This window comes from Oncorhynchus masou, chromosome 9, assembly GCF_036934945.1.
Source record: "Oncorhynchus masou masou isolate Uvic2021 chromosome 9, UVic_Omas_1.1, whole genome shotgun sequence".
In the NCBI taxonomy this organism is placed as follows: Eukaryota; Metazoa; Chordata; class Actinopteri; order Salmoniformes; family Salmonidae; genus Oncorhynchus; species Oncorhynchus masou.
In genome coordinates this window covers 29,951,868-29,975,847 of record NC_088220.1, presented here as the reverse complement: position 1 = coordinate 29,975,847, position 23,980 = coordinate 29,951,868, and the positions used below count along the sequence as shown (strand labels likewise).

General features: G+C 43.5%; 1 protein-coding gene across 3 annotated transcripts; it reads right to left on the bottom strand.

Moving 5' to 3' along the window:
- Positions 1-22: 22 nt before the first annotated feature.
- LOC135545821 (four and a half LIM domains protein 1-like) lies at positions 23-19,416 on the bottom strand. Of its 3 annotated transcripts, XM_064973734.1 has the most exons (7): positions 19,127-19,416; positions 14,239-14,316; positions 5,688-5,869; positions 5,048-5,225; positions 4,722-4,891; positions 1,005-1,191; positions 23-804 (listed from the first exon to the last, which is right to left on the bottom strand). In XM_064973734.1, exons 3-7 carry the CDS (start codon positions 5,841-5,843, stop codon positions 650-652), a joined length of 846 nt encoding a protein of 281 aa, XP_064829806.1. In that variant the 5' UTR covers positions 5,844-5,869; positions 14,239-14,316; positions 19,127-19,416; the 3' UTR covers positions 23-649. The 3 variants fall into 3 exon arrangements, with proteins under 3 accessions (XP_064829806.1, XP_064829805.1, XP_064829804.1); XM_064973733.1 differs by lacking the exon at positions 14,239-14,316 and having other exon boundaries at positions 19,127-19,415; XM_064973732.1 differs by lacking the exons at positions 14,239-14,316; positions 19,127-19,416 and adding an exon at positions 9,416-9,523.
- Between the last annotated feature and the right edge of the window lie 4,564 nt (positions 19,417-23,980).

Here is a 23,980-nt window from a genome sequence, read left to right as displayed (position 1 = left end):
TCTGTCTAGCAGGAGAAAATACTCAATTTATCACTTGCCTTTATTGACCCATCATAATGTGCATTCTCATCCCGAACTTTCCCTCCACGTCAGAAAGTTACAGTATGAGTACATGATTAGATTACTATCTCATAACACCACTTGATACCTACAGATGACCTAGTTTGTCCATACTGGTTATTACAAGAAGCGTTCGTTATATGTGAAACCCTCATACGTAACTCTGCAAACATCACTTCAGAGGTGCCGTGACTGATTGTATTTAGTGAAGCTAGTATATAATTCGAGAAGCAATGTGAAGCATTGTAACATGTAATTGCCATATTAGTATTACCAAAGCAGTGTTCCAGTAAGGCAGTGAAAATAGCATTCCCTAATATGGCTATGCAGTGTTCAAGCTTGTTAGTATTGCATATCGAAGGCCCACAAAAGCAAACCAGTTGACGTGTGTTAGTATTCAACAATGACAACACTGGAACAAGATTCTAATTTGGCTGCTGTTCAAATTCACTCAAGTAATTGACCTTTCTCTAGTTTTAACCCTTGGATTGACCTCTCAACTTTAGTTGGCACTAATTTATGTTCCTGACCCTGTCAAAACATCTCAACATGAATGACAGAACTTTTTGGGCATCCTGGCTGGCTGTGCTCACAGCTTCTTGGCACAGTCAGGGCAGTAGATGTTCTCTCCGTTGATGACAAAGCGCTTGTTGGCCAGGGAGAGGGAGCATTTCTTGCAGTTGAAGCAGTACTCGTGCCAGGAGTGACCCTCGTAGTTCACCACGTTGGTCCCATGGCCAAACCCTGTATTATGGGTGATGGTATGTGGAGCAGTCAGCGTAGTAATGGACCAGATATGATTACCAGTGCTGCTTACAGTCAAAATATAATCTCAACAAAACAGAATATCATGTAATTAAAACCTTTATCATAAAAACAGAGCATCTGTCCATACAATAATATCAGGTATACATGTTCATGTAAACTCTGTGTGGGTGACTGACCTGTGATGGGGTTCTTGCAGCCGTTGCACTGCTTGGCAACGGAGGTCTTGTAGCAGTCCACACAGTAGACGTGCTCCTCGTGGGAGGTGAAGCGGGTTCCGGCCAGGTTCTTACGACAGGTATGACACACAAAGCACTCAGAGTGCCATGGCTGATCCTGGTAGCTTATACCACCTGAAGTTATGGGCTGAGGGGAGAGAAACATCATGTTAGTTCTATTGGAAGACAGACTTATTCTGTATGAATAATAACAGAAAGCATTTCCTTTAACTTGTACCTTGCGAATACTATAATTAGGTCTACTGTAAATTACACTGTCATAAGGGACAGATTGAAATGCATTGGAAGGAGTAGTGGTCCAAAATAGGGGAGGGTTGTCAATTTTATTTATTTACTGTTGAAAATGTACAGTTGAAATTGAGGTGAGGAAGACTGTTTCAGGCCTACCAGAGTTACTCCTGACATAAAGAAAAGCATGTTGTAGCATGCTGCCGGTATCTCTCTCTCTGGGGTATATAATATTAATATCAAACGGTGGACATCTATGCCTTTAGGCCTTTGCATGCAATGTCCTGATGCATCTGGTGCTCAAATCTCTGACAGCTGAACCGTGAGGTGGACAATTATTGTTTTCGGAAAAGTAGCCCCCCCAAAAAAAGAGGCTTTAAAGTTTTGCATATGCTACGCATCGAAACACAAGGAATGGTGCTTCTGTAATTGGTTCTCGTCTTTAAGGGCACGTAAATGTGGCTCATTTGGCTAACAAATGTTTCTTGGATGTTTATTGATGGCGCTGACTGCGCCAAGTCGGATCTGAATGCATATAGATGTCCATTAAATTTTCCAATTGTCCAGTAAATTAAAATCTTCCCTGTCATGTTGTCCGGTGCCAAATATTCCTAAAGGAAACTGAAATGGCATATTGTTTTTATGAAAACTTTAGAATATTCACATCAATCTGTCTACAATCAGAAGGAAACCTAGCTATAGACACCCTAAAGACTCTGGCAAGTGCGCTAGTCCAGTGTCACTTTGATTCTGTCTGCACATCATGGTTCACCAGCAGCCCCAAACATCTAAGGATATAGACCAAGAATAAAGAACAGGTTACCAGCCAAACAAGCGTGTAAGAATTGAACTTAAACTCCCTCCTCATACTCATCTGGAGGTTGAGCACTTTTTTGTCTGTATCTCTGTAATTAAATATGTATTTATGTCAAATATAGGGACCACAATGGAAATAGGTCCCTGACTTTATTGTGCAATCCTGGCCACTATTAACATGTTTGTATATATGTATTTTATTAACTGATAAATCAGATCAATCGATCAATTCAAACTGTGCAGCGGCCAATTGATGAAAGGGACATCTGTTGCAAAACAAGAAGTTTAATGACATTCAGAGATTCAAGCAACGCCTTCGATACTGGGTAAGCCTACAATGTTGGGAGGGATGCATTTTCTGTTTGTTGACACAGTCTATTTATTGTGGTGTTGAAAACCATGATATTGAAATGCTTGAAGTCGGTATACTTTGTTTATTGGTTGTATGGGGTATTGGCACAGAAACCTGTTGGTGGAAAATTTGTTGCATATACACTGCTCAAAAAATAAAGGGAACACTTAAACAACAATAATGTAACTCCAAGTCAATCACACTTCTGTGAAATCAAACTGTCCACTTAGGAAGCAACACTGATTGACAACATATTTCACATGCTGTTGTGCAAATGGAATAGACAACAGGTGGAAATTATAGACAATTAGCAAGACACCCCCAATAAAGGAGTGGTTCTGCAGCTGATGTTTTGGTCACTTCTGAATGCTGGCGGTGCTTTCACTCTAGTGGTAGCATGAGACGGAGTCTACAACCCACACAAGTGGCTCAGGTAGTGCAGCTCATCCAGGATGGCACATCAATGCGAGCTGTGGCAAGAAGGTTTGCTGTGTCTGTCAGCGTAGTGTCCAGAGCATGGAGGCGCTACCAGGAGACAGGCCAGTACATCAGGAGTCGTGTAGGAGGGCAACAACCCAGCAGCAGGACCGCTACCGCTGCCTTTGTGCAAGGAGGAGCAGGAGGAACACTGCCAGAGTCCTGCAAAATGACCTCCAGTAGGCCACAAATGTGCATGTGTCTGCTCAAACGGTCAGAAACAGACTCCATGAGAGTGGCATGAAGGCCCGACGTCCACAGGTGGGGGTTGTGCTTACAGCCCAACACTGTGCAGGACGTTTGGCATTTGCCAGAGAACACCAAGATTGGCAAATTCGCCACTGGCGCCCTGTGCTCTTCACAGATGAATGCAGGTTCACACTGAGCACATGTGACAGACTTGACAGTCTGGAGACGCCGTGGAGAACATTCTACTGCCTGCAACATTCTCCAGCATGACCGGTTTGGCGGTGGGTCGATCACGGGGCGGCAGGGTAGCCTAGTGGTTAGAGTGTTGGACTAGTAACCGAAAGGTTGCAAGTTCGAATCCCCGAGCTGACAAGGTACAAATCTGTCATTCTGCCCCTAGGCTGTCATTGAAAATAAGAATTTGTTCTTAACTGACTTGCCTAGTAAAATTAAGGTAAAATTAAAAATGGTGTGGGTTGGCATTTCTTTGGGGGGCCGCACAGCCCTCCATGTGCTCGCCAGAGGTAGCCTGACTGCCATTAGGTACCGAGATGAGATCCTCGGTTGAATGATCCCTTGTGACAGACTTGACAGTCTATGCTGAGTGCCTGCAACATTGGCCCTGAGTTCCTCCTAATGCAAGACAATGCTCGACCTCATGTGGCTGGAGTGTGTCAGCAGTTCCTGCAAGAGGAAGGCATTGATGCTATGGACTGGCCCACCCGTTCCCCAGACCTGAATCCAATTGAGCACATCTAGGACATCATGTCTCGCTCCATCCACCAACGCCACGTTGCACCACAGACTGTCCAGGGGTTGGCGGATGCTTTAGTCCAGGTCTGGGAGGAGATCCCTCAGGAGATCATCCACCACCTCATCAGGAGCATGCCCAGGCGTTGTAGGGAGGTCATACAGGCACGTGGAGGCCACACACTACTGAGCCTCATTTTGACTTGTTTTAAGGACATTAAATCAAAGTTGGATCAGCCTGTAGTGTGGTTTTCCACTTTCATTTTGAGTGTGATTCCAAATCCAGACCTCCATGGGTTGATAAATTTGATATCCATTGATAATTTTTGTGTGATTTTGTTGTCAGCACATTCAACTATGTAAAGAAAAAAGTATTTAATAATAAGAATATTTCATTCATTCAGATCTAGGATGTGTTATTTTTTTGAGCAGTGTATTTTATATAATAATGAATATTGCATCAAAATGTTTAAAATGTGATTTTTTCCCCCTGGCTGATCATTGTCCGCAGCCGGCTCTGATGGTAATGTAATGAAACAGGAGAGTGAGCTCGTGTGGTGGTCGGTGAACCATCAACCTTCTGGCCTGTAGCCCTAAGTCAATATCCTCATGAATAAAGACAAATTCACTACAGTTATTTGTGGTAGTAAACATACTTTAGATTTAATTCTATGATGGGAAGGATGTTCAATATATTTTACGGTACAAGAGGAGGGTCATGTGAAAATATTTAAATTTGGGGAGGGGGGTGCATTTTTTTAATGACATCTTGAGTTGGACCATTACTATCTAATAAAAAAATCATCTGTATTTGGGTGTGTGAAGGGGAACATTTTGTTATTCACCTGCTTGCAGTGGAAGCATTTCTTGGCAAACTTCTTGTCATGGCACGGGCCGCAGTAGATGTCCTCGCCCTTGTTCAGGAAGCTCTGAGCGCGGATTGGCTGCTTGCACTCAAAGCAGGTGAAGCAGTCCTCATGCCACACCTTCTTCTTATACTCCACGTTCTGTGTGCCTGGCAATCCAAGATACAGAAGAATAGAATAAAAAAACCCTGTCTCATAATGTGGGAATTGAAAATGTCAACATTGAAAATGTTAACAGCAGCCACGTGCACAGTGCTAGGTCACTTTAAAGAAAAGATGAAGAAGTGCGTTATGGTTAAGCCCACCTGGCATGACCACCTTGTAGCAGGCCTGGCACCGGTTGCCATCCTCGCGGGAGCCACACTTGCCACACATGATCTTGCCGTCGTCCCTGGCGCTGAAGGGCTCGTTGGCCAGGGGCTTGTAGCACTTGGCACAGCGGAAGCAGTCCTCGTGCCAGTGGCGGTTCTTATGGTTCAGCTCCTGGACAGGAAGGGGGGGAGAGGGTCAAGAGTAAGATACATTAATACACACGGGCTTCATAGACACCTCATTAAACTGAGCCTCATTTCCCTATCAATTGTAGGCCACGGTATTCAGAGGAGTTTGCCAGAGAACAGAGTATGTCCATCTGGAAAGAATTATTAGCATTGGAGATTAAGTGAATTTGAGTGCAGCGTAGCATGAAGGACTGACAGCCAATACAGGCAGACTACAGCCATGGTGAAGCAATCCTACGGGGTTAGTCAGTAATGATAGTGTCTATCAGACAAGTGTCCGTGACTGCATGTTGACTGTTATGTTGTGGATCTGCTGCTCATTGAGGAAGAACAGATATGAAACACTGGTCTTAATCTGGACATATGAACGGAAGCCAGTCAGCCTACTGAACACAAGCACGCACACTCACAAGGACACTCCAACACACAGACACACAATACCCACCTTGGCATCAGCCCCAATGGGGCGACGGCATTCTGCGCAGGTGTTGGCACAGAGCTTGTCGAAGCACTTTGTACACACGTGCTTCTCATCCTTCTTAATATACTTCTTCCCATGCAGGTTGTCACGGCAGTAGTAACAGTCGAAGCGTTCAGTCATGGTGGAAGTAGCGTAGCTCCTGGGCCCTGTACCAACACACACAACAATCACATTTACTACTGGGGATCGAGTCACGTGTACATGATTAACTCGTCAAATTAATTGATTGACAAGTAAATAAACGTCATTGGAGATGAATTGACTGGAAGCACGTGAACTGTCAAGGCTCTGGTTCAGCTGGATGTGATGTCTCAGAGTCACCACAGGGTGGCAGTGTAGGTTACATTTTGATTGAGTCAACCACTACCGACTTCTGCAATACGGATTGAATAGAGCCCTAGATCTCAATATGGTCCGTGTGGGTCTAAGAGAAAGTAATACCTACATGACTTATTCATCATATTATTAGACTACCATGATCCTCAGCTATCTGCAACCCTGCCCTGAGTCATTCCAAAAGTCCTCCCCTTTCCATAATCCAACATCCAAGCTAAGAGGAAGATATATTCAAGCTGGCATCCCAGCATGTGTTCTGTCCTCTAATCAGAACCAGCCAGGTGAGGGGCTTAGCACCGGCATGCCAAACAGCTGAGGGAAGTGGCACACAGATGTCTGCCTGTCCTGAACAGAGCTTTAGCATGTAGTCATCACTCCATGTCGGACTCAGCCCCACGGGGGGCTTTGCTGGAAAGTTTAGGCCATATTTTTAGAGTGCCTGGCTCACTCACTACAACACACCCCATCCAACCAACTCCATTGGCTGTTAGTGTAAACAATAAAGTCCCCCTGCTCCTCTCATCAACATACCAACATTCCCATCACAACGGGCAGAGACCTAGCTGTTCCCTGGAAGAGATTGGTGTGTTTATATGTTTGTGCTCTTGGGTCTCCCTGGAATGAACTATGAACTTTCAGCCTTTTACTTATGTGTCATCTAAACTACGCCAAAACTACCAAAGGTCAATCAAACTGGATCTCTATGCTGGGGTTAGCCGTTTGGGAGCCAGAGCAAAAATATCTGTGATTTATGAGACACAACAGATGAGATATTATTGTGAGTTCTCAAGTATCTTAATCCAGTTGAATAAAATGAGTGTGATGGAGGGAAATACTAACAAGGGAATGACATTATATCCTGGTAGCCATGGGAACACTGCAAATATTTACGAACGCCAATTGGTGCTCTTCGAGGTCTCTGGGGATGTGTGTGGTGAACTGAACGGGATGAGTTACAGACACTGTGGTATGTGCTCTCTCCCAGCTGTAGTGTCTAGTGAGGATGGATGGGTGGGTGGAACAGGGGAAAGAGACAGGCTTGTCTTCAGCTGTGCCAGAGGGATAAAAGAGGCAGCCCGGCTTAAGCCCCTATGCTGAGTCACCGGTGAGTCATCCCCATTCTTATCTCAGTGGTACGAGCCAGCCAGGATCAGTCCAACAGAATCTAACTTGCAGGATTGGATCAGTGGCTTGATTATGGGGAGTAGGGTAGCAAGGTATCACAGTCTCAGAAGCCCGAATCCATCTAAAACTGAGTAAACATGCATTCCATTCTGAGTGTATAAGCACTGTGCACTTGTTTCAGGGACATCACTGGGGTCGAGCTTCCTGCCATCCAGGACGTCTATACCAGGTGGTGTCAGAGGAAGGTCCTAAAAATGGTCAGACTCCAGCCACCCAAGTTAGAGACTGTTCTCTCTGCTACCGCACAGCAAATGGTACAGGAGCGCCAAGTCGGAACAAAAGGCTCCTGAACAGCTTCTACCCACAAGCCATAAGACTCCTGAACAGTTCATCCAACCCCCTTTTTTCCACTGTCTCTATGCACATTCACTGGACTCCACTCACACATACTACACTGACACTTAAACACACACACACACACACACACACTCACACATACTACACTGACACTTAAAAAAACACACACTACACTGACACTTAAACACACACACACACACTACACTGACACTTAAACACACACACACACACACACATACTACACTGACACTTAAAACACACACACACACTCACACATGCTACACTGACACTTAAACACACACACACACACACACATACTCCACTGACACTTAAACACACACTCACACATACTACACTGACACTTAAACACACACACACACTCACACATACTACACTGACACTTACACACACACACACACACACACACACACATACTCCACTGACACTTAAACACACACTCCCACACTCACACACACACACACTCACACACACTACACTGACACTTAAACACACACACACACACACACACACACACACTCACACATACTACACTGACACTTAAACACACACACACACACACATACTACACTGACACTTAAACACACACACACACACACACTACATATGCTCACACAAAACACACACATGCATATTGATGCCACACTCACACACAGGCACAGTTTCACACTCTTTCACTCTCTTCACATACGCTGCTGCTACTTTGTTTATTATCTATCATGATTGCCTAGTCACTTTTACACCTATGTACATATTACCTTAATTACCTCAACTACCACATATCCGTGTACATTGACTCCGTACCGGTACTCCTTGTATATCGCCTTGTTGTTGTTATTTTATTGTGTTACTATTTCCTTTTTTATTGAGCTAATTGTTCTTACTTTTTAACTCTGCATTGTTGGGAAAGCGCTCATAAGTAAACATTTCACAATCATGTCTACACCTGTTGTATTCAGCAAGTGACAAATAAATGTTTGATTTGATTTGATCTAGACCCACAAACTCAGAGGAGTGACTTTTGAGGACACTGTGGGTGCCACTGTGCCACCGTGACCATTATGGGTCTAGATTCCTAATAAAAGGGCAGAGTAATTAAACGCTAAGCCCTTCAGCTACCGCCAATCACATAGCACCCCCTGCAGAAACAGCTCTGGTATGCACCAGCGCTCTGTAGGAGGGGTTGGAGTATACCACTTTGGTCCCTGGGGTGGGAAGCACTCTACAGTGGAAAGAGTAAGAGAAAGAGCACACTGAGTGGTGAACCAGGATGGTGCCAGGGAGCCTGGCTCTCATCTCTCACTGATGGCAGATCAAAGCCAAACGGCTCCCAAAGAGAGAGTTATGGAGGTCAGGCAGATCAACTGTTAGTATCTCCCATGTGATAACTCTGTCTGACTCATCATGTACCAAATCAATATTAAATGAAACCTCTTTGATTCACTACTGACAGCCTAAATGATGCTGTCCCAAGGACTTCCACGAAGTACATTAATCCTGCTGTAAATGGCATTGCCTTAAAAAAGGTCAAACTATCCCTTTTCTCCCCAAAAACACGTTCAACTTCTTTCTACCTCTATGGACCTTTCTGCTCCCTCTGTTGTGTCACAAGACCTTCGTTCTCTTTCCACCAAAAAAAAAAAATCAATAATCAGATCAAGTACTCCAGGTTCCCAAAATGTTTTCAATTCTGACCCACTAAACAAACCCATGTTTCTAACCAAGACCCAAGAGGAACTTCCCACAACCCACCAGTCAGTCTCTGACCGGACTTGAGAAAATCTCCCCAAACCACCACCACTATTCCAGCACTAGGTATCAGTAATGGAATAAAATAATCTATCATAATTATTTACCTGAAAGTCTGTAAGCCATGTTTAGGTCCAGGTAAGAGAGGTAAGGACAGAACCAAGGAACGGAGGAGAGAGTAGCATCCACACAGGGTGATCCACACACCAAGGTATAGGCTATATATACACCCCCTCTGATCCACGCCCTGAGGCTAACAGCTGCCCCTCACCCCGACACCCCTCACCCCCTCACCCACACCCCCTAACCCCACACACAAACCCAACCATGAACCATTCCATTTTAGGATATGCATCAAAAGAATAGAGTGTAGGGGAGGGGAAGAGGGATTCCAAAGCTCTGGAATGAGGACCACGAGGGACAACAGATAGTAGACCCCCACTACCCCTATGATATTTGTTTGTTAGTGTGTAGAATGTGTTTGCAGTACGTGAATGGATTAATATCAAGCACTGAAGCACTGCAACCGACCAGCATGTTGATATCATTACTCAGTGAAAGGCATTGTGCAAACAGGCTGAGTGTCAGTCAAACCTTCATTTATGGTTTGTTTATTTAGTAACACTTTATATTACCATAAACACTTAGAACATGGTGGAAGGCTTTATAGGAAATATGAAAAAATGTGTGCGTGCCCATGTTGCGTCTGCCTGTGTGTGTGTCGGTACTCCCATAACTCAATGATGTATTCTCAAAACTATGTCCTAAAGTGCTCCCAGCCAAGGTTATTCAAGGCACACGCGGGTAATACATTTTCAAGCACTTTGTTTTTCAGTGTTGAATACCTCTGTGACCTCAGTGGCTCTCAGCAGAAATATTTCATTGAAAGTAGCGAAGACGACATTTGTAACACCAGAGGGACCATCAACTCGACTCAGCCGCGGGACGTTTTTCCCCCCCTGAGGGGATGGTCTTTGGGGCCCGGAACATAATTACTGATCATTTGTAGACTGTAAATTGAACGCAAGAATTCCAAACAGATATAACATTTGACTAAAACATAATCATTTCAAATGTTGTGTACGATCGCATACACTGAGTGTACAAAACATTAGGAACACCTCCTCTTTCCATAACATAGACAGACCAGGCGAATCCAGGTGAAAACTACGATCCCTTATTGATGTCACTTGTTAAATCCACTTCAATCAGTGTAGATGAAGGGGAGCAGACAGGTTAAATAAGGATTTTAAGCCTTGAGACCATTGAGCCATGGATTGTGTATGTATGCCAGTCAGAGGGTGAATGGGCAAGACAAAAGATTTAAGTGCCTTTGAACGGGGTATGGTAGTAGATATCTCATGCACCGGTTACAGTGTGTCAAGAACTGCAACGCTGCTGGGTGTTTCATGCTCAACCGTGTCCTGTGTGTATCAAGGACATCCAGCCAACTTGACACAACTGTGGGAAGCATTGGAGTCAACATGGGCCAGCATCCCTGTGGAATGCTTTCGACACCTTGTGGAGTCCATGCCTCAACGAATTGAGGCTGTTCTGAGGGCCAAAGGGGGTGCAACTCAATATTAGGAAGGTGTTCCTAATGTTTTGTCCACTAAGTGTTTATCTCTCTGTTATGTGTGAGAAGACCTTGGAACATATTTCCAAAATGAACATTTTGAGATGATTTTCTGGTGTTTTTACAGTCTTTTATGTCCAAAATAAATCAATAAAAACTTGCGGGGCCAAATACAATCCCCTGTGGGCCGCCTGTTAGGGAACCCTGCCATAGACAGACAGTACAACAGTATTAACTCACATAAATAAGGTTTGGAGGAGAGGGAGGGGAAGAGAGAGAGACAGAACAGAACAGAAAGGGATTGGAGGTAATGACGGAAAATTGGGTGAGGAGGCCAGTAACTGGATTGAATAATCAGGACTCATCATCAAGTCAATGACCTGAGTAAAGAGATCCCCATTATTTATTGTTGCCCTAATGAGTCTACCATGTCTCTGCACTTAAATGACATCCTATCCTTTGCAAAGATCACTGCATTTGACTAGAGCCCTATGGACCATGGTCAAAAGCAGTGCACTATATAGGGAATAGGGTGCCATTTAGGACAAGAACCATATAAACCAGGATAATAAAAACACTAGGCCAGACAGAGGACAACAGATCCAACAGGAAGGAAGAGAATGCAGTGGATGTTTGTTTAAGGCATCTGGTCGTACTTGCAGATTTGATTTGTCCCATTACTGAGGATCGAACATCATGTTTTTTCATTCATTGCCTGTCTGTTTATATCATCTGTCCCTCAAACTAAACCCACAGAGAAGCATTAATGATCAGGCAGCAGCCGTGGACACCACATCACACCACTTAAAGCCCCCTGAGGAAGAGTCCCGTCTTCTCTCCTCTGTTGAGTACATATATAGGATCTTCATTTGAGCCAGTTTGCTACAGCAGGAAAATAATCCTGCAGCAACAGGAAATGTTAATTATTTTGTGGATTATAATGAATGGACATTTTTGTCGGGTTGAGGTTTTCGTAACCGAAAATCAAGTCCAAAATGTCCATATTCAGAAGCCTTTTAAAATCTCAAGCACATTACAAGTTTAACATTTACTGCGCTGCAGGAAATTTCTCCTGCAACAGGGTGATCAAATGTAAATCCTACATCTGTATACCCATCCCCCATACCCCCCCTTTCTGCCTTGTACAGCCTCCATTAGTTATTCTCTTCATGTTTCTCTCCTCTCTCTCCCTCTACCTCTCCCTTCATCTCTCCCTCTACCTCTCCCTTCATCTCTCCCTCTCTCCCTCTCTCCCTTCATCTCTCCCTCGACCTCTCCCTTCATCTCTCCCTCTACCTCTCCCTTCATCTCTCCCTCCACCTCTCCCTTCATCTCTCCCTCTACCTCTCACTCCACCTCTCCCTTCATCTCTCCCTCCACCTCTCCCTTCATCTCTCCCTCCACCTCTCCCTTCATCTCTCCCTCTACCTCTCACTCCACCTCTCCCTTCATCTCTCCCTCCACCTCTCTCTTCATCTCTCCCTCCACCTCTCCCTTCATCTCTCCCTTCATCTCTCCCCTCATCTCTCCCTCTGTCTGGAACAGGCAGTTGTTTTGTTGATTAAAGCTTTAAAGCGGTCTATGGTTTAGTACTGTACAACAATATAAATCAGTGTTTGTGTTTTGTGTGTGTGTGTTTGTGTGTGAATGTGCGTGTGTCCGTGCTTATCCATATGCACATGCGTGTGTGTAATGTAGACAGCGGTGTGACAGGCTCATTTGCAGGTACTGCTGATGAGACTGTGCTTACTATCCTTGTAGACAATAGCAGAGGAACGCACGCCCACCTGCAAGTCCCTTAGGTCCTGCCCTATACAAGACAGAAATAGCACCACACACTCACCCTGGCTCCATCAGCAAAAACAAACCTCACCAGAACCACAAAGAGCTTTTCCAACTACAAGATGTACTTGTTTAGTTAAAAAAAAAAGCCATACAGACGTGACACATACTGTAGGAAAATTGACTACCTTCAGTTTCCTATCTTTGTAATCTATTGTGTCATGTTGCAGTGTGTCAGCCTGTCCAACAGAGATGGGGACTCTTTAAAGTCTGAAATACATTCAGAGTTCTCGTGCATGGAAAGCTATTTCCCACACAAATGAGATGTAATGTGTGTTGATGGAGTGTTCCTCACTCTGGGGTGTGGCGTCAAACTCTACTCTCTCTAGGAGAGATCAAAGAGGCTGTTGGGAGGAAATCCTGGCAGCAGTTCTGTAGTGGTGGTGGGGGTGATGGATAATGTGAAAACTCTGTGCATTAACATCACATATCTAACCAGACAGAGTCTAATTGCTCATGTTACCAGGCGGTTTCAACAGGACGCCTGGAGTGGACTATCTGACCAGAAGCAGGAATAGGGCCCATGCCTCCACAACCTAAGACCACCAGAGCCCTGTTCCCTGTGAGACAGACAGATATATCACTGAGGTCCATTGGCAACAGGCATTATTCATCTGGTGTTTGACTTGTCAATTACACATTTTCTGACCAACAAATGCCAGCCTCTGATCATGATATAAGAGTTAATGGATGGCTGTTATAGCCCAGACAGAAACAAAAGGACAGGCTTTCCAATGGTTCATTTCTCAGAATGTCCCCTCTGTGTGTCTCTCTGAGTTCTGTTATGACTCAGTCACCATCTGTTCCTGGTCCCGGGCAGTGGACAGGGTAGTGATAGGGCCATCTTATCTCTGTCAGGGGAGTACTAAAGTATTACTGACTCACCACCACACACAGGGAGACGGTGACACAGCCACGGCACTACTGTACATCAACACACATTACCTAGCAACAACAGACGTGCGGGGAGAGTTGTGAGGTGTAGACTGACAGGGTCAAATATGTGTGATTTCTGAGTGGACACGAGCCTAAAAGGCCACGGCCATTTTGTCAACAAATTGACATTGTCACATCTCACAACAGGACGTGGCACTAACAAAATATCCACAACACTCGATTCCGGAATGACTCCTAGTTGTGCACAGAGGTGTGTGTGTGTGTGTGTGTCCATCAAGGACAGCAGGGCACCAAAAAGGTGGGGTAGGTGGGGGGATTACTGCATGTGTGTCCTTTTCCATTCAACAGCATCCAAACTTCTTCTCCCATGATGCAGAATTCAGACACACACACACACTCATTGATTCAGACTTCACGGTGGGCAGACCAACACTTCAGGCTCCCTTTGCTTCTGCATGACTCACAGCTCTCTGGAACTCTGCAAAGGTCAACTGCTCCAATAGCTCAGTCTGCTCGGTTGATAGGGATGGATAAGCCTGTCCACAATATATGTCAAGTTGACAAGATAGGATCAGTAGGACAATGGAAAGAGCATGTAAAGAAGGACAGACTCACTTGTTCAATAGGTGTGAGGTTCCCACTGACTTCATCCGTCCTTATAGGCCAGCAGACCACACTTAAAAAGCGGTAAGACTCCAAGATGCAGAATATGGTTACATTCACAGTCATGGGATGGATAAGTATGATTACATCAGGTTAGGGTTTGAAGAGGGACACACAGCTAGTGGGAAAGAGGGAGATCTGGTCTGGGAGAGGGTTATGAGCTCTCTCTTTCTCTACCTCTTTACCTCTCTCCCTCTACTCTCTCTCTCTCTCTCTCTCTCTCTCTCTACCTCTCTTTCTCTTAATTCAATTCAATTTAAGGGGCTTTATTGGCATGGGAAACATATGTTTACGCTGCCATAGCAAGTGAAATAAACAACAAAAAATGTACAGTAAACATTACACTCACAGAAGTTCCAAAAGAATAAAGACATTTCAAATGTCATAGTATGGCTATATACAATGGGCCAGAAAAGTATTAGGTCAGCCACCAATTGTGCAAGTTCTCCCACTTAAAAAGATGAGAGAGGCCTGTAATTTTCATCATAGGTACACTTCAACTATTACAGACAAAATGAGGAAAACAAATCCAGAAAATCACATTGTAGGATTTCTAATGAATTTATTTGCAAATGATGGTGGAAAATAAGTATTTGGTCACCTACAAACAAGCAAGATTTCTGGCTCTCACAGATCTGTAACTTCTTCTTTAAGAGGCTCCTCTGTCCTCCACTCGTTACCTGTATTAATGACACCTGTTTGAACTTGTTATCAGTATAAAAGACACCTGTCCACAACCTCAAACAGTCACACTCCAACTCCACTATGGCCAAGACCAAAGAGCTGTCAAAGGACACCAGAAACAAAATTGTAGACCTGCACCAGGCTGGGAAGACTGAATCTGCAATAGGTAAGCAGCTTGGTTTGAAGAAATCAACTGTGGGAGCAATTATTAGGAAATGGAAGACATACAAGACCACTGATAATCTCCTCGATCTGGGGCTCCACGCAAGATCTCACCCTGTGGGGTCAAAATGATCACAAGAACGGTGAGCAAAATTCCTAGAACCACACCGGGGGACCTAGTGAATGACCTGCAGAGAGCTGGGACCAAAGTAACAAAGCCTACCATCAGTAACACACTATGCCACCAGGGACTCAAATCCTGCAGTGCCAGACATGTCCCCCTGCTTAAGCCAGTACATGTCCAGGCCCGTCTGATGTTTGCTAGAGAGCATTTGGATAATCCAGAAGAAGATTGGGAGAATGTCATATGGTCAGATGAAACCAAAATATAACTTTTTGGTAAAAACTCAACTCGTCGTGTTTGGAGGACAAAGAATGCTGAGTTGCATCCAAAGAACACCATACCTACTGTGAAGAATGGGGGTGGAAACATCATGCTTTGGGGCTGTTTTTCTGCAAAGGGACCAGGACGACTGATCCGTGTAAAGGAAAGAATGAATGGGGCCATGTATCGAGAGATTTTGAGTGAAAACTTCCTTCCATCAGCAATGGCATTGAAGATGAAACGTGGCTGGGTCTTTCAGTATGACAATGATCCCAAACACACCGCCCGGGCAACGAAGGAGTGGCTTTGTAAGAAGCGTTTCAAGTTTCTGGAGTGGTCTAGCCAGTCTCCAGATCTCAACCACATAGAAAATCTTGGGAGGGAGTTGAAAGTCCGTGTTGCCCAGCAACAGCCAGAAAAACTTCACTGCTCTAGAGGAGATCTGCATGGAGGAATGGGCCAAAATACCAGCAACGGTGTGTGAAAACCTTGTGAAGACTCACAGATAACATTTGACCTTTGTCATTGCCAACAAAGGTTATATAACAAAGTATTGAGATAAACTTTTGTTATTGACCAAATACTTATTTTCCACCATAATTTGCAAATAAATTCATTAAAAATCCTACAATGTGATTTTCAGGATTTTTTTTCTCATTTTGTCTGTCCTAGTTGAAGTGTACCTATGATGAAAATTACAGGCCTCTCTCATCTTCTTAAGTGGGAGAACTTGCACAATTGGTGGCTGACTAAATACTTTTTTTGCCCCACTGTAAAGTGCTGTCACAATGTGGAAATAGTGGAATGCGGAAAGTACACAAGGGGAAATAAATAAACATAAATATGGGTTGTATTTACAATGGTGTTTGTTCTTCCCTGGTTGCCCTTTTCTTGTGGCAACAGGTCATACATCTTGCTGCTGTGATGGCACACTGTGGTATTTCACCCAGTAGATATCAAATCAAAGTGTATTTGTCACGTGCGCCGAATACAACAGGTGTAGACCTTACAGTGAAATGCTTACTTACAGGCTCTAACTAATAGTGCAAAAAAGGTATTAGGTGAACAATAGGTAGTTAAAGAAATAAAAACAACAGTAAAAAGACACTGAAAAATAACAGTAGCGAGGCTATAAAAGTAGCGAGGCTATATACAGGCACCGGTTAGTTGGGAGTTTATCAAAATTAAATGTGTTTTTTAATTCTTTGTGGGTCTGTGTAATCTGAGGGAAACATGTGTCTCTAATATGGTCATACATTTGGCAGAAGATTAGGAAGTGCAGCTCAGTTTCCACCTCATTTTGTGGGCAGTGTGCACATAGCCTGTCTTCTCTTGAGAGCCAGGTCTGCCTACGGCGGCCTTTCTGAATAGCAAGGCTATGCTCACTGAGTCTGTACATAGTCGAAGATTTCCTTAATTTTGGGTCGGTCACGGTGGTCAGGTATTCTGCCACTGTGTACTCTCTGTTTTGGACCAAATAGCATTCTAGTTTGCTCACTTTTTTTGTTCATTCTTTCCAGTGGGTCAAGTAATGATCTTTTTGTTTTTTCATGATTTGTTTGGGTCTAATGGTGTTCCTTGTCTAGTAACTGATATGGGCCATACAGGAAACACAAGGCCCTCCAGTAACTGATGTGGGCCATACAGGAAACACAAGGCCCTCCAGTAACTGATGTGGGCCATACAGGAAACACAAGGTCCTCCAGTAACTGATGTGGGCCATACAGGAAACACAAGGTCCTCCAGTAACTGATGTGGGCCATACAGGAAACACAAGGTCCTCCAGTAACTGATGTGGGCCATACAGGAAACACAAGGCCCTCCAGTAACTGATGTGGGCCATACAGGAAACACAAGGTCCTCCAGTAACTGATGTGGGCCATACAGGAAACACAAGATCCTCCAGTAACTGATATGGGCCATACAGGAAACACAAGGCCCTCCAGTAACTGATGTGGGCCATACAGGAAACACAAGGTCCTCCAGTAACTGATGTGGGCAATACAGGAAACACAAGGTCCTCCAGTAACTGATGTGGGCAATACAGGAAACACAAGGTTCTCCAGTAACTGAGCCCACTGATCTAACATGTCACAATGTGTTCCAATGGGCATCCTGTCTGTGGATATTGGGTCCTGCTGCTATTGCTGGTGTGTCAGGCTTATGCGACTGGTTGATAAGACTAAACTTTGCATGACCAAATTCTTCATGAAGGCACAAATGCTCACTTTACAAACAAATGGAACTTCGTCAATCAGTCTGATTAGAAACAAGGGCTGTACAGTAAAGTATCATATCATTTATCTACCATATTCTGAAAAGCTATGGGCACTAAACCCAATCCAAAGATAATTATTTTGTATTTTATTGATTAAAATGGTGACATCATTGTAACAATGAAAGCCAGTCATAGTAGAGGAGGAGGAGCCTCTCTGTGTGTTCTGAGGCTGCTGCTGCTGGGAGAAAATGACATCATACATTTGACTTGGCAGCTGGCCAAACGAGTAAAGCGTAGCAGAGCTGAGGGCAACTTATTGTACTGTGTGTTTCCTAGAGGGATTTTGGGCTGACCTTGAATAAATAAAGGTGAAATCAAAATAAAAATAACCCACGGGGGAAAGGTAGGCTACTATTATGATGGTATTGTTGAGCACTGATGCTTTTGACATGGGCTCTGGGCCCTATTCAATTAAAACGGGTTTAATTTCAACTACAGGATATGTCCAAAACAGCATTATTTGCAGTCCAGTTTCTTTTTGTGTCCCATTGTAAACAGTACTTTGCCTGAGGTAGACAAATGCTGCTTATGACTTTTGCAAGAAACCTGGTTTCAGGGTTTGATTGAATAGTTGACATCATGCATGCACAGAACCTAATAATCTGTCTATAAATAAAGTTTTTCAGTGAATCATTTTTCCTTATGTCAGTAAAACTATGAAATTTGGAATAACAATCATTAGTAAATGTAATTTACTAAACTGTTCATGCTTAGACCATTAAAATCTGGCCACATGGGCTACAGTAAATGACCAAGTCACACACTCCCCATATGCATAAAGACACTCAGAAATCCTTGGTTTCATCTGAAATGTGAAAATCTTTACATTTTTGGTCAGCAAAATGTATTGCAGCAGCTACTTTACAAATAATACTTGTGATGAATGATTTCCAATAGGCTAAAATTCACTACGAATAAATAACAGCACATACCTCCAGGGAAGGGAAATGACTTTATATCACTGACTATTAAAATTCCAGCCCTCCTTATCAGACCTCTTAAACTGCTTCACCGCTATGCTGCCCACTACAAGGAATTTGATTCTGTAAACCAGCATTCAATGACGAAAATGCACATGCACATTGTGTCTAATGTTTTTTTGCATGGACCCAAAACCAAAATGTTACAAAAACTGACAACAAATTAAATTCAAACATGTACGTATGTCATAGACAACCGGAGTAAAGAAATATATGTTATAAAAAAACAAAAAAAGTTAACATTTTACGCACAACAGTCGTTCCACTGAAAAGTCAAAGAAAAACATTATAACATATTTTCACTAGGTTTTAGATTGTTTTTTACTTCTCAAAATATGGCATTTGACTCACCTATCTGCACACCGATGCGTCCAGCGGCAAGGTTTTTAGCGTGGAAATACCAGACGCTCCTTAAAAGCGAGTGGAGCTCAGAAAAAATAAACTGCAGGATATGATCCAAACCTCTCCGTTCATATCAACAATGACCTCAGCCAGGAATTTACAAGCTGTAGCTAATAGGTTCTCACTGGCTAACACCGGAGGTAATAGGGGTAATACTGTTGCATTCAAAAGGGCCTTTGCGTCACAAAGCGCAATAAGCTACTCTTTGAGAACAGGTATATGACTCAAGAAACTCAATAGAAGTGTGTCATGTTTTAGTATGGCCTGCATCTTTTGGTTTAACACGAGCCCTATGCTTTCTTCATTACATAGATAGATTGAATGGCCTCATTAGGAGGATGGCTTGTGCTGTCCAAAAAAAACCGAATGAAGGATGAACAGTTTGACATCTATATGTCATCTATGTTAACCCTACAGTGTGCATGCCGGTATTCCCCAGTGCATAAGCACCTCCATCTTTAGTAAGAAATATATTTTGCTATGAGAGATTGCAACAAAGATGAGTCACACTCAGCCTAAGTAGATACAGTAGGTGTATCCTTGCTTACCCTTCCTCCAGCCTGAACAGCTGTGTTACTACAAAGGTATAACACAAGTGAATATTATTTAGGGTCCCTTGGAATCACACAGGTTCTATCATGTCCGGTACTGTATCAACGACATAACAATAAACATATTTTCTATTCCTTCAGTCATATCGAAAGCATCATTCTGTCAACATGGATAGAAATGGCTTGGCTTTACCTTTGGCATTTATGGATGGGAAATCCCAGGGGGGTTCACACCCCCCTCCCAGTGGTTCTGTTACCCTGCTGGAAGTGCTCCTGGTTGGGCTGCCAGGTCCTGTAGGATTAGCTGTCTCAAGGGCACGGCAGGAGGCTTGGCTGGGAGCTCAGCTTTTGTAAGGATCTACAACAACAAAAAAGAAGCTAAAAAGCTAAAGTATCCAGAGAGACCTGGACTCAATTTACACTGAACAAAAATATAAACGCAACATGTAAAGCATTGGCCCCATGTTTAATGAGCAGAAATAAAAGATCCCAGAAATGTTCCATATGCACTTAAAGCTTATTTCTCTAACATTTTGTGCACACATTTGTTTACATTCCTGTTATTGAACATTTCTCCTTGGCCAAGATAATCCATCCACCTGACAGGTGTGGCATATCAAATTAGCTGATTTAACAGTATGATCATTACATAGGTGCACTGTGTGCTGGGTACAATAAAAGGCTACTCTAAAATGTGCAGTTTTGTCACACAACACAAGTTTTGAGGGAGTGTGGAATTGGCATGCTGACTGCAAGAATTTCCACCAGAGCTGCTGCCAGAGAATTTAACGTTAATTTCTCTACCATAAACAGCCTCCAATGTCGTTTTAGAGAATTTGGCAGTGCGTGTAACCAGTACGTGCAACCAATTTGGCAGTACGCCAGCCCAGGACCTTCACATCTGGCTTCTTCACCTGAGGGATTGTTTGAGACCAGCCACCCGGACAGCTGATGAAACTGTCAGAAACCGTTTTAGGGAAGCTCATTTGTGTGCTCGTCATCCTCACCAGGGTCTTGACTTGACTGCAGTTCCGACTTCAGTGGGCAAAAGTTCACCTTCGATAGCCACTGGCACGCTGGAGAAGTGTGCTCTTCATGGATGAATCCCGGTTTCAACTGTATCAGGCAGATGGCAGACAACGTGTATGTCGTCGTGTGGGCGAGTGGTTCGCTGATGTTAACATTGTGAACAGAGTGCCCCATGGTGGCAGTGGGGTTATGGTATGGGCAGGCATAATCTACGGACGACAAACACAATTGCATTTTGTCAATGGCAATTTGAATGCTGTGAGATACCGTGATGAGATCCTGAGGCCCACTGTCGTGCCATTCATCTGCCGCCATCACCATCATCGCCATCACACGTTGCAGCATGATAATGCACGGCCCCATGTCGCAATGATCTGTACACAATTCCTGGGAGCTGAAAATGTTGTGTTCCAGTTCCCGCCAATATCCAGGAACTTCACACAGCCATTGAAGAGGAACGGGATAACATTCCAGGCAACAATCAACAACCTGATCAACTCTATGTGAAGGAGATGTGTCGAGCTGCATATGGCAAATGTTGGTCACACCAACTGGTTTTCTGATCCATGCCCCTACCAACAGATATCTGTATTCCCAGTCATGTAAAATCAATAGATTAGGGCTTAATAAATTTATTTCAATTGACTGATATCCTTATGTTAAAATTGTTGCTTGTTGCGTTCATATTTTTGTTCAGTGTAAATACCTCACATTTTATTTTTATGGTGTCTTTTACAATTTCATAGGCAATGGATGTCACGCCTTGGTCTTAGTATTTTGTGTTTTAGTTAATTAGTTGGTCAGGCCAGGGTGTGACATGGGTTTATGTTATTGTATTTCGTATTGGGTTTTGTAGTTATTGGGATTGCGGCTGAGTAGGGGTGTTGCATAGGCTTGGCAGCCTGAGGCGGTTCTCAATCAGAGTCAGGTGATTCTCGTTGTCTCTGATTGGGAACCGTATTTAGGTAGCCTGGGTTTCACTTTGTATTTCGTGGGTGATTGTTCCTGTCTCTGTGTAGTTTCACCAGATAGGCTGTAATTAGGTTTCACGTTCCGTTTTGTATCAGTTATTTCATGTACCGCGATTCATTCATTAAAGACATGAGTAACCACCACGCTGCATTTCGGTCCGACTTTCTTTCGACAAACGAAGAACGCCGTTACAATGGATGCCTAACATGTTGGCTAAACTTACCAAAAATAATCAAATGTTCTCTCAAACAGTTGTTACGTAACTTGGTTTCAGTTTGTGTACATCTCTACTCCAAAGTCACTAATCTAACCATCTTTACTCTTTAGAGATTTGAGAGTCATAAATGGTCATTTAAGAGCCACAGATGGGGATTTGAGAGCCACAGATGGTACTTTTCGCTGAGAGAGAGTTGGTCAACTGGAGTCTGTAATGTCTTCTAGGTGTCTGAGCTTACATAGAGCTGGTGTTCCTTTCTACTGAAGGGGAGGGTAAAGGCTGACACACACACACACACACTCTCGCTCTCGCAGAAACAAATGCACAGTATCATACAGAGACAGCTCCCATCTTCTCTCGGAGAGATTAACATCTCACTTACTTGTAAACAAGCTCTGGTGACACAGTTAATGAGAGTAAACACATACCTCTCTCTTGGCATGGCTAGTAAGAAATCATGACACTTTCCTTCCGTAAACTGACGATGGTGAGACCCTGCCATTGGGCCTCCTCTGTATGCTAATGAGGAGAACGAAGAAGGTGATGCTATTGTCTTCCTGTAGATACCAAGGGCATCTGTATTGAGATTCAACAATCTCTCTGTAAATGAAAGCATGACATATTTCCTAGATGACAGCCTTTCCTGACATACTGCCACAAATTTAGAGGAAGATGAATCTTAAACAGGTGTGCTATGTCTTCCATTGTAATTCGAGGATCTGGCTGGCTAGCAGAGTTAGCTACCTCATGTCATGTGTTTGCCATGACATTTAGCTTTCCTGTCCCCGTTACATATTAGCAGGTGAGGAGTGGTTGCTAAGCCACCATACACTGTGAAGACCCACAGACACTCCATACAGGGTCAAACTTACAAGAGTCTCAGCCAAGGAGATGCATTTCTGAGAGGTGTGTGTGTGTGTGTGAGAGAGAAAGATAGTCACAGAGGGTACTGGCTTTCAAGAGCAGACCTGGCTCTCAAGAGAAGACAGGCTATGTGCACACTGCCCACAAAATGAGGTGGAAACTGAGCTGCACTTCTTAACCTCCTGCCAAATGTATCATATTAGAGACACATATTTCCCTCAGATTACACAGATCCACAAAGAATTTGAAAACAAATCCAATTCTGATAAACCCCCATATCTACTGGGTGAAATTCCACAGTGTGCCATCGCAGCAGCAAGATTTGTGACCTGTTGCCACAAGAAAAGAGCAACCAGTGAAGAACAAACTCCATTGTAAATACAACCCATATTTATGTTTATTTATTTTCCATTTTGTACTTGAGCTATTTGCACATCGTTACAACACTGTATATAGATAGACACAATGACATTTGAAATGTCTTAATTCTTTTGGAACTTCTAAGTGTAATGTTTACTGTTCATGTTTGTTGCTTACTTCACTTTTGTTTATTATCTACTTCACTTGCTATGGCAATGTTAACACATGTTTTCCATGCCAATAAAGCCTTTCAATTGAAATTGAATTGAAATAGAGAAGAAAAGGGGGTGAGAGAGACAATGGAGGGAAGGAGCGAGGGGAGAGAGAAAGTGGCAAAGACCCTCAAGAGAACATGAGGCAGTCCCAGTCTCCCTTTAATAAAGTTGATATTTCCTCCCTGTGCTGTAAGGGAACCAAACAGGCATTCTGGAGTTCTGCCCTTATTAGGAATGTATCCTGACACTGAGGAAATGTGCTGGAGGGAGAACGCCTAACAATCTGGCAGTAGAGAGTCGCCTCTCATCTGAAACACATCTCCACCCTGGAATGGTGAATGGGAAATGTCTATCCCTAGACTATGGTTCGGGTCAGGACAGTAGTGTCTCATGACTAGGGAAAACTCTGGGTCCTATATATTCTTGGGTCGTCACTCTTCAGAAATTGATCAACCCGGCCTGTTTCTAAAATGTATCTTCTTAAAATAGGATTTTTAAACCTAATCTTAAAAAAGGGGTACATGGGAACATGTGGAACCCATGTTTATGTCTCTGTGTTCAGTATGAAGGAAGTTAAGAGGTAGTTTTGGGATTC

Bases quoted from the DNA above. Each gene is read 5' to 3' on its own strand.
- LOC135545821 (XM_064973732.1), bottom strand. The intron at 4,892-5,047 runs GTGGGCTTAACC...TTGGATTGCCAG, and splicing joins CTACAAGGTGGTCATGCCAG to GCACACAGAACGTGGAGTAT. The intron at 805-1,004 runs GTCAGTCACCCA...CCCATAATACAG, and splicing joins CTGCAAGAACCCCATCACAG to GGTTTGGCCATGGGACCAAC.